This window comes from Bubalus kerabau, chromosome 8 (genome assembly GCF_029407905.1).
Source record: "Bubalus kerabau isolate K-KA32 ecotype Philippines breed swamp buffalo chromosome 8, PCC_UOA_SB_1v2, whole genome shotgun sequence".
In the NCBI taxonomy this organism is placed as follows: Eukaryota; Metazoa; Chordata; class Mammalia; order Artiodactyla; family Bovidae; genus Bubalus; species Bubalus kerabau.
Window position 1 is genome coordinate 98359972 of NC_073631.1, and position 12785 is coordinate 98372756.

Below are 12785 nucleotides of genomic sequence, written 5' to 3' on the forward strand. Positions count from 1 at the left end.
TTTTGAACTGTGGTGCTGGAGAAGACTCTCTTGACAGTCCCTTGGGCTGAAAGGAGATCAAACCAGTCAATCCTAAAGGAAATCGACCCTGACTATTCACTGGAAAGACTGATGCTGAATCTGAAGCTCCAATACTTTGGCCACCTGATGGGAAGGGTTGACTCACTGCAAAAGACCCTGATGCCGGGAAAGATTGAAGGCAAAAGGAGAAGTGGGTGGCAGAGGATGAGATGGTTAGATATCATCACTGACTCAATGGACATGAATTTGAGCAACCTCTGGGAGATACTGAAGGACAGGGAAGCCTTGCGTGGTGCAGTCATGAGGTCGCAGAGAGTTGGACATGACTTAGCGACTGAATAACACGTAAGTTCCTGGTATGCGAGAAAAGTTCAATGGGAATTATACTGAGGCAAATTTACTCTTCTGATGCCCATGGTGATTTTCTTCATTTACTGACCAGAAATTGATTGATAGCTGCCATGTCTTTAATTCTTTTCAGTCTTCTGACTATAGATGGTCCTTAGGCTAACTCATTTTATTTTTTAAAAATATAGTCATAAATTATTGCTAAGGACTAAATGTTTGTGGGCACCCCCCATCCACAATTCATATGCTGAAGCCCTAATCCCAATGCGCTGTTAGGTGGAGACAAGACCTGTGAAGTAACTAACTTTAGACACCATCAGTGGAGGCCCCGATGGGATTAGTGCCCTTACAAGAGGATGAAGAGATGAGAGCGCTTCTCCTTTGGCCATGTGAGGATACAGCAAGGAGGCAACCATCTGCAAGCTAGGAACAGGGCTCTCACCAGACTCTGAATCTACTAGCACATTGATCCTGGACTTTCCAGCCTCCATCTGTAGTTTAAGATGCCCAGTAAATGTTATTTTGTTATAGCAGCCTTTGTTATGTTGATTAAGAGAAAAAGTGGTAAAAAGAAGTGGGGGTGTTGCTGTAACAAATACCTAAAAATATGGAAGCAGCTTTGGAATTGGATAATGGGCAGAGGCTGGACAATTTTTGAGCTATCTGCATAGAGGCAATTCTGGTGACAGCTCAGAAAGAGAAGAGAAGAGCTGGAGAGAATGCTTCCATCTTCTTAGGGAATATAAATAACCATGAATAGAATGTTGGTAGAAATATGAACAGTAAAGGCCATTTTGGTCTCAGATAGTAAAGGGGGAACATGTTATTGGAAACCAGAGGCAAGGGGATTCCTGTTATAAAGTGCCCAATACTTGGCTGAATTATGTTCAGGTTCTGGTGTTTTGTGGAAGGTAAGAATTGGCAGGTTATGAAATCTGGTATCTAGCTGAGGAAATTCCTAAGCAAAGTGTTGAAGGAGCTGCGTGGTTCCTCCTGATTACTTGCACAGCAAAATATAAGAAGAGAGAAATGAATTGATGATGGAACTTTTAAGCAAAATGGAACCAGAACTTAAAGACTTGGAAAATTCTCAGCCTGTCCATATTACAAAAAATGAGAAGCATGTTCTTTCTCATTTCATATCATAAAAAAAAAAACGAGAAACCAGGACTGATGGACTTCTTGGATTTTACAGGAGTGGGACCATAGAACTATTTAGTTGGAACATAAGCTATTCTTTAAGACAAGGGAAGACTCAAGATTTCCCTGGTGATCCAGTGGTTAGAACATGGCACTTTCACTGCTAAGGGCCAGGGTTCAGTCCCTGATAGAGGAACTAAGATCCTGTAACAAGCTACACAGTGTCTACTCCCTCACCACCTCCCACCCCACCCAACAAAAGATAAGAATGACTCTGAAGGCAATTCAGAAATCACAGTTTTTAAAAGGTATGTGGATTGGGAAGTGGGGAGGATCACCTTGGTTTCAACAGGCCATACAGCCTCCAACAAAAATCTTGAGAACAAGGCTGCCACTTGATAGAGCCCTGGGTGGGTGTGTCTCGGGCTTGGCAGAGCTCCTGGGGCAGGGCTACTCCAGGTAGTCCAGAAGGTAGAGTGTCAAGCCCAAGGGATTAGTCTCTAGATTTAAGAGATCATGGAGTTTGCTTTGCTAGGTTTTGGACTTCCTTGGGACTCATTACCCCTCCCTTCTTTCTTCTTTCTCCCTTTTGGAATGGGAATGTCTCTTCTAGTCCTTTTGGTTTTACAGGTTCATAGCCGGAGAGGAATTTTGCCTCAGAATGTCTCACTCACATTTGATTTAGATGAGTTCCTGGACTTTATTTAGAGTTGATGCTGGAATAAGTTAAGATTTGGGGGGCTGTTGGGATGGAATGCATGTATTTTGTCTGTGAGGACATACATCTTGGGGGCCAGGAGTGAAAGCAAGAAGTTGGCTGTCTACAAACCAGGAAGAAGGCCCTCTCCAGATACCAATCTACTGGTGTCTTGATCTTGGACTTCCCAGTCTCTAGTATTGTGAGAAATAAATGTTTGTTGTTGAAGCCACCCAGTCTATGGTATTTTTGTTATAGCAGCCTAAACTAAGACAATGAGTGAGAAGAAATTCAGGAGGAACTAAGAGATTTAATTCAGGAATATTTTGGGGGTATCTACTGTGTGCTAGTTACAGAGGATTTAAAGAATAATGTAGCTGTAGACCTAAAAAGTTTCCATTAATTAGTAAGTGAAAGTCACTCTGTCGTGTCTGACTCTTTGTGACCCCATGGACTATACAGTCCATGGAATTCTCCAGGTCAGAATACTGGAATGTGTAGCCGTTCCCTTCTCCAGGGGGTCTTCCCAACCCAGGGATGGAACCCAGGTCTCCAGGTAGATTCTTTACCAGCTGAGTCACCAGGGAAGCCCAAGAATACTGGAGTGGGTAGCCTATCGCTTCTTGAGTGGATCTTCCTGAACCAGGAATCAAACTGGGGTCTCCTATATTGCAGGCAGATTCTTTACTGACTGAGCTAGTAGGGAAGCCCCTCCATTAATTATATTAGGGAAAAAGAGACTGAGAATTAGGTGCTTGGATTCTAATAGATTCAGATCTGCAAACAGCCCAGTTGTAAAATGACCTTAGATGTCACATTGAACATACCTGGGTATTAGTTTCTTCATATTATTATTGCATAATAATATTGTGAAGAGAAATTCTTCTTTTTACAGCAGGGCTTGCCTACCACATAGCAAGCACACTGAGTATTGTGCTGTGCCTCAACTCTCCTAACCAGCTGGAAATTGTTAAAGAAACCATGAACTTTGAATGATCCTGGTAAGCTAAAGCAAAACCCTTAAAGGGCCTATCTGAAGACTTTTTTCCCTGACCAATGAAGTATGGGGCTTGTTTTAACCAATTATATATACAAAGCTATTTAGAGTATTTGTTTGAATCTTTAATTAGTACAACATATTATGACAGCCCTTCCTAAAAATTAAAAAACACCTTTTCCCCCTCAGTCAGTTGGTTATGTCCCTTTGCCTGGAAATAAAGTCAGCTGGGTTTGTTTTGCCTTTAAACTCTTCATTATTTGACCATATCTTATCTTTGAACAGGCTTCCGTGGTGGCTCAGACGGTAAAGAATTTGCTTGCAATGCTGGAGCCCTGGGTTTGATCCCTGGGTTGGGAAGATCCTCTGGAGAAGGGAATGGCTACCCACTCCAGTATTCCTGCCTGGGGAATTCCATGGACAGAGGAGTCTGGCAGGCTACAGGCCATGGGGTTACAGAGTCAGATACAAGTGAGCAACTGACACTTTCAACACTAGCAACACTATCTTTGAATAACACTTTACAGTTTGCTCAGTCTCTTCCCACCTGAAAGGAATGGGGATCCTATCAAACAAGATGGGCTTTTTGAAACAGAGATTCTGGCTCTGTTACTGACTAGCTATATTTCCTTGGATAAGTTACTGTAACAGTTAGGGTCCCAGCTGGAAACAGATGGCATTCTCAAATTGGGCAATTGGAGATGTTTAATAAAGGGACTATTTATAAAGATCTGAGAACATACTGGGAAACCACAGGGAGCATGGGGAGGGGTTGGTTACTGGAACCTAGTACCAGAGAGCTGTGTAGAGAGGCCACTTGGGAGGACTTGTGACCTTTGGTTGAAAGGACAGTCAGCCCACTGTGCTTCCAGTTAGAGAGGTCAGGGGAAGGCACACTCCAAGCTTACTCTCCTCCCTCCTACACATCTAGAAGGGCAAACTAAAGATAACAAACAATTAGTTAACCTTTCCGAGTCTTATTTTTCTTATTTGTGAAAAAGAGAATAACAATATTTCTCTCTCAGAGTTTTTGTGAGAATTAAAATGAGAACTTATAGCAAACAAGCTAGGCCCTCTTCTTTTGCTTGATTTTCAAACCTTCACTGTGAAGTAGACAGATTTTATTACAGCCACTTTGCAGTAGTGGAAAATGAGATGCTGAGAAGTTGTGACTTTCCCAAGGTCTCATAGCTGGAAAAGTAGCTGAACTGGGATTGCAAACAAGATTTTTGATGTATACTCTGGGTTTCTTTCCCTTACTACTCCGTATCCCTTGATCCCCTTCTGCAGAAGGCTGCCACAGATGGTTTCTTCTTTCTAGAGCTGCTATACCCAGAGCTATACTGACTGTGCTATTTAGAGAAAAATTGATTAACCCAGGAATCAGTGCCTAAGCTTGCACTGATTGGTAAGATATGAAGAAGGTTAAGTGCCTATTTGAGGTGGTCTGATATAAGACTGACAAATATAGATCCCCACATTGGATGCTTGGCAATTCTACTTGGATATCCATTAGGCTTCCATTATAGTACACTGAAGTCAGAATTCTTGATTGCTTCTACCTCAAAACTGTTCTAACCCTAAATCTTCCTCTTTCAGTTAAAAGCATCACTAGTTATTCAGTGGTGCAAACATGAAACACAGGAATCATCCTCTTTTCATTTCTTCCTGCCTTCCCTCCCTCATCAGCAAGTCTAGCTGGCTTTACTCCCAAAATACATGCCAATTCAACCACTTCTCTCTACCTCCTCTGTTAGTGCAAGCCACCATCTCTTCTTGCCTTGGCTTAACCTCTTGTCAAGTCTCCTCCCTCCAACTCTTGCCTCTTTCCATTCCATTTTCTGTTTTGCAGAGTGATTTGTACAAAATGTGAAGTGGATCACATGGCTTGAATCCTCCTATAGGTTTCCCCTTCACATTTCCATGTCATGACTCCTTACCACGACTATTAGGGCCCTATGTGTTCTGATTCTAGTCTCCCTCTCCATCACTATGCTACCACCACACTTTCTTCTTCAACAATTCCTCTCTCCCCTCAGGCCCATAGAGCTTACTTATTCTCTCTTCCCAGAATGTTTTTTATCAGCCTTTGCATGGGTGGCATTTTTGCACTGCACAGGTACTAGCTCAAACATTACCTTCTTAGAGACAGTTTCCCATCCGATCTAAATATTACTCCACTGTAGTCTTTTATTAGCACCAAAAATGTGCAGAATAAAATTATCTTGTTGACTTGTTTACTACATTTATTATATGTTGGCCTGTCAGGATGTAAGCTTCATGAAACCAGGGTCCTTTTCTGGCTTATCTGTTTATCCCTGCCTCCCTAGCCTCTAGGACAGGGCCTGGCATATCACAGCCTCTCAATAAATCTTTTTCTTTTTTGCAGGAAAAGACAGTGAATGGTGATAAGCCAAATATAATCAGTTACTCTCTCTGAGCAGTATTTGTTATGAGAAACATGTTGAGACATTATCAGGGAGTAAAGGATGATTTCTATTAGGAGATGATAAGATAACTGGATTACTAGAGCTGTTGATCCCTGAAAAATGATTATCCATTGTCCAGTTTTCCATGAGGTCACCAATATATACTAATCTTTGAGTGTGGGGAACTAGAATGGCTGCCTACAGTTTCCAGGCCTTTCCCAGTATCGTTACAATAAACCCCATCAACTAAGGCAATTCCCCAAAGGCAGAGGAGGTAAATACGTACCCTTAGGAGATCTGAACTATGGCTGACTTCCGTAGATTTTGAAATTTCTTTAGTCTTCTATTTCATCTTAACATTTATATGAATTTTGGGTTCAGAATCATAACATCCCTATCTGTATTTTTGTTAACATATGAATGCTTTAAATTATTGTACCATTTGTGAAATCTGTGGCACAGGAAAGCCATGCTATCCTGGATCTTTACATTCTATGAGGCTATCATACCTCAGGGATACATTTTTGTAGTTTGAGAAGTCCCTGGCATTCTTATTCCTTTTTAGCACAATTAATTCATTCTCCAATAAATATTTATTGAACACCCACTATACACAAGACTAACAGGATTAAGGATACATCTATGAACAAAATATGCATGAATCCTACCTTCAAGGGAGTTATAGTTTAGGAGAGAATGAGAAATAAAGAGGAAATCAAAATGTATTGTGATGTTTGCTACAATAAGGAAGGAAGCTGAAGGTGACAAGAGAAATGTAAAAAAAAAAATGGCACCTAACCCCAAAACAGGTGATGACAACCAATTTTCCAGAATGAAATAATCTGGCAAACAAACAGAATTTAGCAAGATGAAGAAAGTGGGGAGAGTACTCCAAGCTTGGCTTAGACTAAGCCCTAGAGACCAGAGAGAGCACAGAATTATAGGCGCCAATTCAGTCAGTGTGTTAGTTTAGTGTGGCTGGAGTAAGGAGTGCAAAGGAGAAAGGAGAGAGGGAAGACTAGACAGGTAATCAAAGCAGGATATGAAACGCCTATGCTAAGGACTTTCAGCGTTACCCGAAGGGAATAGAAAGTAACTGAAAAGAGTCCAAAACTAATTCCGAGTCCCAAACTAATTGAACTGAGTTATTATCTTAACCTTTATCTTAACCTTTTCCTCTTAAAAGTATCCCCCCCCCCTCCCACCCCCGCCCAAATAACCACTAATCATCTTTGGAACTAACTTACCTTCTCTGGCCTCTTCCACTGTCTCTGTAGTCCCAATTTCATTTCTGGGATTATAGCATTATGTCAAGAACCAAATACTTTTCTAACATGCTGCAACACACAGAACACGTATGATTTTTTAAAGATTAACATACTGTTGCCTTTCTATATGGCATTCTCTATCTGAGATGCTAGTGGAGGCCACTACCAAGTTCTCCCCTGTGGAAGCTGGAAGTCAGGAAAGGATTTGGGGAAGTTTGGGCAGATTGGAAAAGGAAATGGCAACCCACTCGGGTACTTAATCACTTTGGGCAGATTAAGGATTATAATGGGAAAAGAATACAATGAGAGTACCAAGGTGTTTCAACTCGGTCATTCACTACAAAAAAAAACCAAAAACTGCTTTGCTTGAGTTTTTCCATCAGTCAGGTCAGGTGGAAACGAAGATGCTGTGCAGCAGGAGTAGAACCTCTTAGACAAGGAGAGAAGAGTTCTTGGTGTTGAAGTGGCTAAGACAAGGAATAGATATGCCCAATGCTAACCAACAGGTATTTGATGGGAACACGACCTAAAGCTGCTAGATATTTCAAGTCAAGTGTTCCTTTTTTTGATAAGAAGCCGATGTGATGCCCATGGGCTTGCCTGGTGGCTCAGATGCTAAAGAATCTGCCTGCAATGTGGGAGACCTGGGTTTGATTCCTGGGTTGCGAAGATTCCCCTGGAGGAGGGGATGGCAACGCACTCCAGTATTCCTGCCTGGAGAATCCCATGGACAGAGGAGCCTGGCAGGCTGAGAGGTCTATGGGGTGGGTCTATGACTCTTTGGGGTCGCAAAGTGTAGGATACGACTGAGCGACTAAGCACACACACAATGACCATATGGAATTCCGAGCATACGGGCTGTTAGTCCCTCTGGTCATCTTCTTGAAACTCTCAGTCTCTTGCTCTTTCAGAATTTGGGGGCTAAATAAGTATCTGTCAGCTTAATGTAGGCAGACTTACCAGCTGGAAGAATGACGACACCAAGCTTCCCGACTCCTTCAGGGTTTTTCTGGCCTCTGGGTGAATGTCATTACTGAGCAAACGGATTGCGCAAGACGGGTCTGAGCGGGCTCCCAACAGATGCTTACCACGAAGGGCCTCACACACTGAAAACTGAGCAGGGCGAGAGGACACTCGAGACTTTCCTCTTCCTGTCTCCATGTGACTATGTGGACCAGGCGACAAGACATTTAAAACCAGGACAACTCCAGAAGGAAGGGCCGTTAGCTGTGCCACTGGTTTCCTTCAATGCGTTTCCTTAAAGAATTTAGAAACCGCAGTAAGCCGTGGTTTCCAGTCTCACTGGCGGTCCCCTCTCCAAGTTCTTCTCATTTTCCCATCCTGGCCCATAACTACAATTTATTTCTTTTCACAATATTTTTGGCCTTTCCCTTACCTCTGCTTTCAAGAAAAGTCATTTAAGCCACTCCTTTACAAGCCCCACTGGAGAGCCCCTCAAGGTGCTCTCCCTCCAAGGCCAGTTTCCGCCAGTCAGTCATTCAGGAGAGTTCAGCGGCGAAGACCCCCAGAGTGAATAGCCAACCCTCGTGCATCTCACTGCTTCAGGCAGCGCTCACGACGCGAGACTCGGAGAGCTGATCGCCCAGGCGGGCCGCGGCCCCTTTAAGTGCAGGCCACGCCCCTTCCCTCCTCTCGGCTAGGCGGGCGGTCGGTGGCGGCTGCTTCGGTGCTGACAAGATGGCGGCTGGCGGGGCTGTTGCTGCGGCGCCCGAGTGCCGGCTTCTGCCCTACGCGCTACACAAGTGGAGCTCCTTCTCCTCCACCTACCTTCCCGAGTAAGTGCCGAGTCCTGGGCTCGTGCTGCCCTACTGTTCGGCGTAAGCACGGCTCGGGCAGGGGGGCCGTGGAGGGCAGCCGCGCCGAGAGGCCCAGGCGGGGCCTGGTGAGGGGGACGCGCGGCCTCCGGAGTCTCAGTGCAGCTGCCAAGAGCCCTTGCCAGCCCCCGCCTCGGGGAGGGGTTAGGATTCGGAGAGCAAGGTCGGGGTGAAAGGGGCGAGGTGTGTGGCGGCGCCGGGACGCGTAGGACAGCGGGGAGCCAGGTGATGCTGCGGCCGTGTTTGGGAGTTGAGAAGGGCTTGGGGGCGGGCAGCTCAGGGACGTGAAGGCAGGAGTCGGGGCTCTCAGGGTCGGGACCGCGGACAAACTGGTGAAGATGTCTAAGGGCGCCGAGGGCCCCGGAGACGTGGGGGGAAGGTTCAGTCGGTTGCTGCCGGGACGAAGTGTAAGGCTGAGAAGAGTGATTCTTCCTGGGGGAGGGGGGCGGTGGTCATTAAAAGCGATTAGCTCCAGAGGAGTGGTAAAAGTCACAGGCGGCCGAAAAGTTGTGAAGTCTTTGCAAGTGGGGATACATTGTAGGATTTGCAGAGGGTACCTTTTCCGGTTGGTAGTTCTGAAAAAGAGAGTGGGCAGGAGAGGCATTACAGAAGAGTTCCATTATATGATGGCTCAGAGCTTAAGAGTTCCATTATATGATGGCTCAGAGCTTAGATTTATGTAAACACAGACCAACTTCCCAGCCCAGAAGCTCAAATACAAACAAAAAAGTCTGACTTTAATGAATCTTGACTTCCAATACTCGCTCGGTCTGAATCCCCAACTTAGGTGTTAAAAAGAATTGCAGAAAAACTGTATGTTTTTCTGTAGCAGATTGCTTCTGAAATGCTGACAGTACTTTGGTTCAGTATTTATTTAGCTTTAGCTCGTCTTGGAGAGAAGGAGCAAAGCGAACTCCAGTTTTATCAATACATACTGATAGAGAAACGAGCTTAGTGAAGTTTTAAGATCTGTGCAGACCCTGAAGAAAAGTGCTGGTTGTCCCCCTGGACCATCATTTTACAAGTCCAGAAATGATTTTATGAGCAAAACAAGTTGCAAATCATCTGTTTTTATGTTACTGAACAAATAAAGTGACTAGATATGTGAAGCATAACTCAAAAGTTTGCCACCTATATTTCAAAAGTTCTTCACGCTTTCTCAAATGTGATTTCTCGAGTCAAATCAGTCAAAAATCTAAAAATGGATCTATAACCGCAAGAATCTAACTCTCTTGACTGCCAGCCCATTGTACTGTTCTCCAGGTCAAGGGTTGGCAGTAAGGCCTTTAGTAGGATGTGGTTCAGTGAAGGATGCCAAGTGACCTGTGGCCTGATGTGGCCTATGTGTCCTGTTGATGGCTGCTGTGTGACTGTGTCCCTGACTGATAATGACATCCTACTTTTAATGTGAGAGTAAACCAGGTAAACATTCCAGCCCTCAGCTGGAGTTGAAATGTGTCCCTTGGTACTTGACTTCTGATTTTCAGGGCTTACTAAATTGTTGAGTCTGAAGGTAATCATCATTTTTCTGTACCCAAAGTTAGGATCACATGGAGTTGGGAAATGGTTTGGCATTGTTTGATCTAATAACTCTGGGAACATTTTCCTGGTTTCAAGTTAGACTGCTTCTAGGATTTCACTCCTTAAATTTCTGTTCATGGGGTGAGACTTGGGTATCATAAGTCTTATCTGAGTTAGGAATAAAAAGGGAAACGTAGGTTTTAAGCAGGCAGTGATTTAGTGGGATGGCAACTTTACTTTGACTTTGTCTCATTATCCTGGCCCCAGATTTGAAGTGGACAGCATACTAAATTTGGAGTTAAGACAGCCATTTGTGATAGGAGAAATCGATTGCAGTTTTCTCAGATATATTTGTAAACTAGTATTTAGTGCATATTTAACTTTCAAACAATTTCATTTATTGTGTTTTTAGTCTTTATGATATTCTGTTGACTTATGCAGTATAGTTTTTATTTTAAAGCACTAAACTATTATAATAGGGGAGTAATCTGAACTTTTTCTTCAAAGGAGTTGAGCATTATGGATCTTGGGTTTGAGAGTTTCATGTCTGCTGGATTGGTGTATGCCATACCTGAACTTCTAATTGCAAATAAGGATGACTCTGAATTTCTATTGGCAAGTAAGGCTAAGTTGTAGCTCTCTATGCTAGGAAGCTTAAGGAAGGGATTGACTTTACTTACTTTGGCCCTAAAGTCTTAACAGCAATTAATTTAATTAATTAATTTACTGGCAGTGACAGTCATGTTAAAGTCTAATTTTAAGTAAAGCCTTTTGTTGAAATTGTCTGAAAAAAAGGGAAAATGTTCACTCAGTTCTGTCTGACTCTTTTCAACCCCATTGACTATAGTCTGCTGGGCTTATCTGTCCATGGAATTCTCCAGGCAAGAATACTGGAGTTGGTAGTTGTTCCCTTCTGCAGGGATCTTCCTGACCCAGGGGTCCAACCCAGATCTCTTGCATTGCAAGTGGATTCTTTACCATCTGAGCCAAGAGAGAATAATCCTCTGGAAAAGGGCATGGCTACCCGCTCTAGTATTCTTGCCAGGAGAATTCCATGGACAGAGGAGCCTGGTGGACTACAGTCCATGGGGTTGCAGAGTCGGACATGATTGAGTGACTAGCAATGAAATTGTCTACAGAGTAGCAAATATTTATTGATTATAAGTCACTGATCAAGGCATCTTGAGGGGTAATAATGAGTCAGTAACAATGGGGAACATAATGTGCCTTCCATTTGCTAGGCTCTCTTATGAACCCATAAGTGTATTAACTCATTTCATCCTCACAGCCGTTATGTGAGAAGTCTTCATTTTCAGCTGAAGCAACAGACATGGAGACATTAAAATTTGCCTCTGGTAAAGTTTAACTCCTGTACAGAATTAGGATTTGAACTCAGGCAGTCAGGCTTGGTCTTAACTTTGGAGCTGTTCTGCTTTTGCACAAAGGTGGAGAAGATTTGAAAGGGTTATTGTATTAAAGGCACTTACATTTTAGTTCTGAAAGATATTGTGAAGTCATAAAATAAAAAAGAAAAGAAAAATTCAGATCTTAGATTTTTTTTCTAAAGACTTAAACTTTTTCTTTCAAAGGCAGTAAAGAACATTTTTCTTCTAACCCTTTTATTGGACTTCAAAAATGTTACAGCGGATTGCATTATAGATAACACAATTTTATTTTGAAACTAATGAAGTAGCCTTTGACTTTTCAGTATGTTTAAAAAGTTTGCTTGTGTTTTACCTTTTTCTGAAGTTTACAGCTACTCTGGGACTTAAGAGAAATGCATCTGTTTAAATGATGGTTAATTCTTAGATGCACTCTTATATGTAAAAATATTTTATAAACTGCTGATCTCTGTACTCAGATGTGTATTGTTCTTGCTAATAGTGATACTACAATTTATGGAGCACCTACTGTATGCAAGATGATTTTTGGATATAATTTTACCAAATCCTTAACTGCAAACCTGGTGGATAGGTATTATTGTATCTATTTTGCATACGAGGAAACCAAGGTCCATATAGGTCAAGTAACTTGCCCAAGGTCAGAGTTTTCAGGAGGCTTGGCAAGTTCTCAGATTTAAACTCTTGTGTGTGCCTCTAGTAATCACCCCTCTGAGTACCTACTAATGAATCAGGCACCGTGTTTAGGACTTAGCATGTTTCCTTGATTTCATCTTCAGAAAAACTATGATAAATATTATCATTCTCTTTTATAGCTAGGGAAACTGGGGTTCAGAGAGGTAAGATAAATTGTCCACTTCTAAGAGTTGAAAGGGTAGGAGATATGACTCTGATCTTGGACTTCTTGACTTCTGTTATCAAAGCTGCTTCAGTGTTTTTCATGGCTGTAATATGTTCCTAATTGGGAATACAGATTAAAAAGTGCTATAAGGTTAGAATGGAGAGAGGGAAAGATATTTAGATATACTATATTATCTTGACATTTAAGTTTTAATGTATTAATATAAAAATTGGGAGGACCTTTGAAAGTATATGTACATGTTAAGTAATTTTATTAATATGGGATGAT

The 12785-nt window shown here is 42.6% G+C and overlaps 1 protein-coding gene and 1 long non-coding RNA gene across 5 annotated transcripts in view; one reads left to right on the forward strand and one right to left on the reverse strand.

Moving 5' to 3' along the window:
- Window positions 1-8495, reverse strand: part of LOC129659509 (uncharacterized) — a 48595-nt gene extending 40100 nt beyond the window's left edge. For all 3 annotated transcript variants that reach the window (XR_008718102.1, XR_008718100.1, XR_008718101.1), the window contains exons 1-3: window positions 8297-8495; window positions 7861-8157; window positions 6880-6969 (exon numbers count right to left, since the gene is read on the reverse strand). This is a non-coding gene — a long non-coding RNA (uncharacterized LOC129659509). The remainder of the gene's footprint in view (window positions 1-6879; window positions 6970-7860; window positions 8158-8296) is intronic.
- MKLN1 (muskelin 1) overlaps window positions 1-12785 on the forward strand; it is a 381880-nt gene that overhangs the window by 167136 nt on the left and 201959 nt on the right. Inside the window, exon 1 of one of the 2 annotated variants that reach the window (XM_055590940.1) lies at window positions 8541-8696. The exons of the other annotated variant lie outside the window; for it this stretch is intronic. Coding sequence (XP_055446915.1) covers window positions 8599-8696 — 98 coding nt within the window. The 5' untranslated portion in view covers window positions 8541-8598. Of the gene's footprint in view, window positions 1-8540; window positions 8697-12785 lie in introns of those variants that run through there. 2 annotated transcript variants of the gene reach the window in all.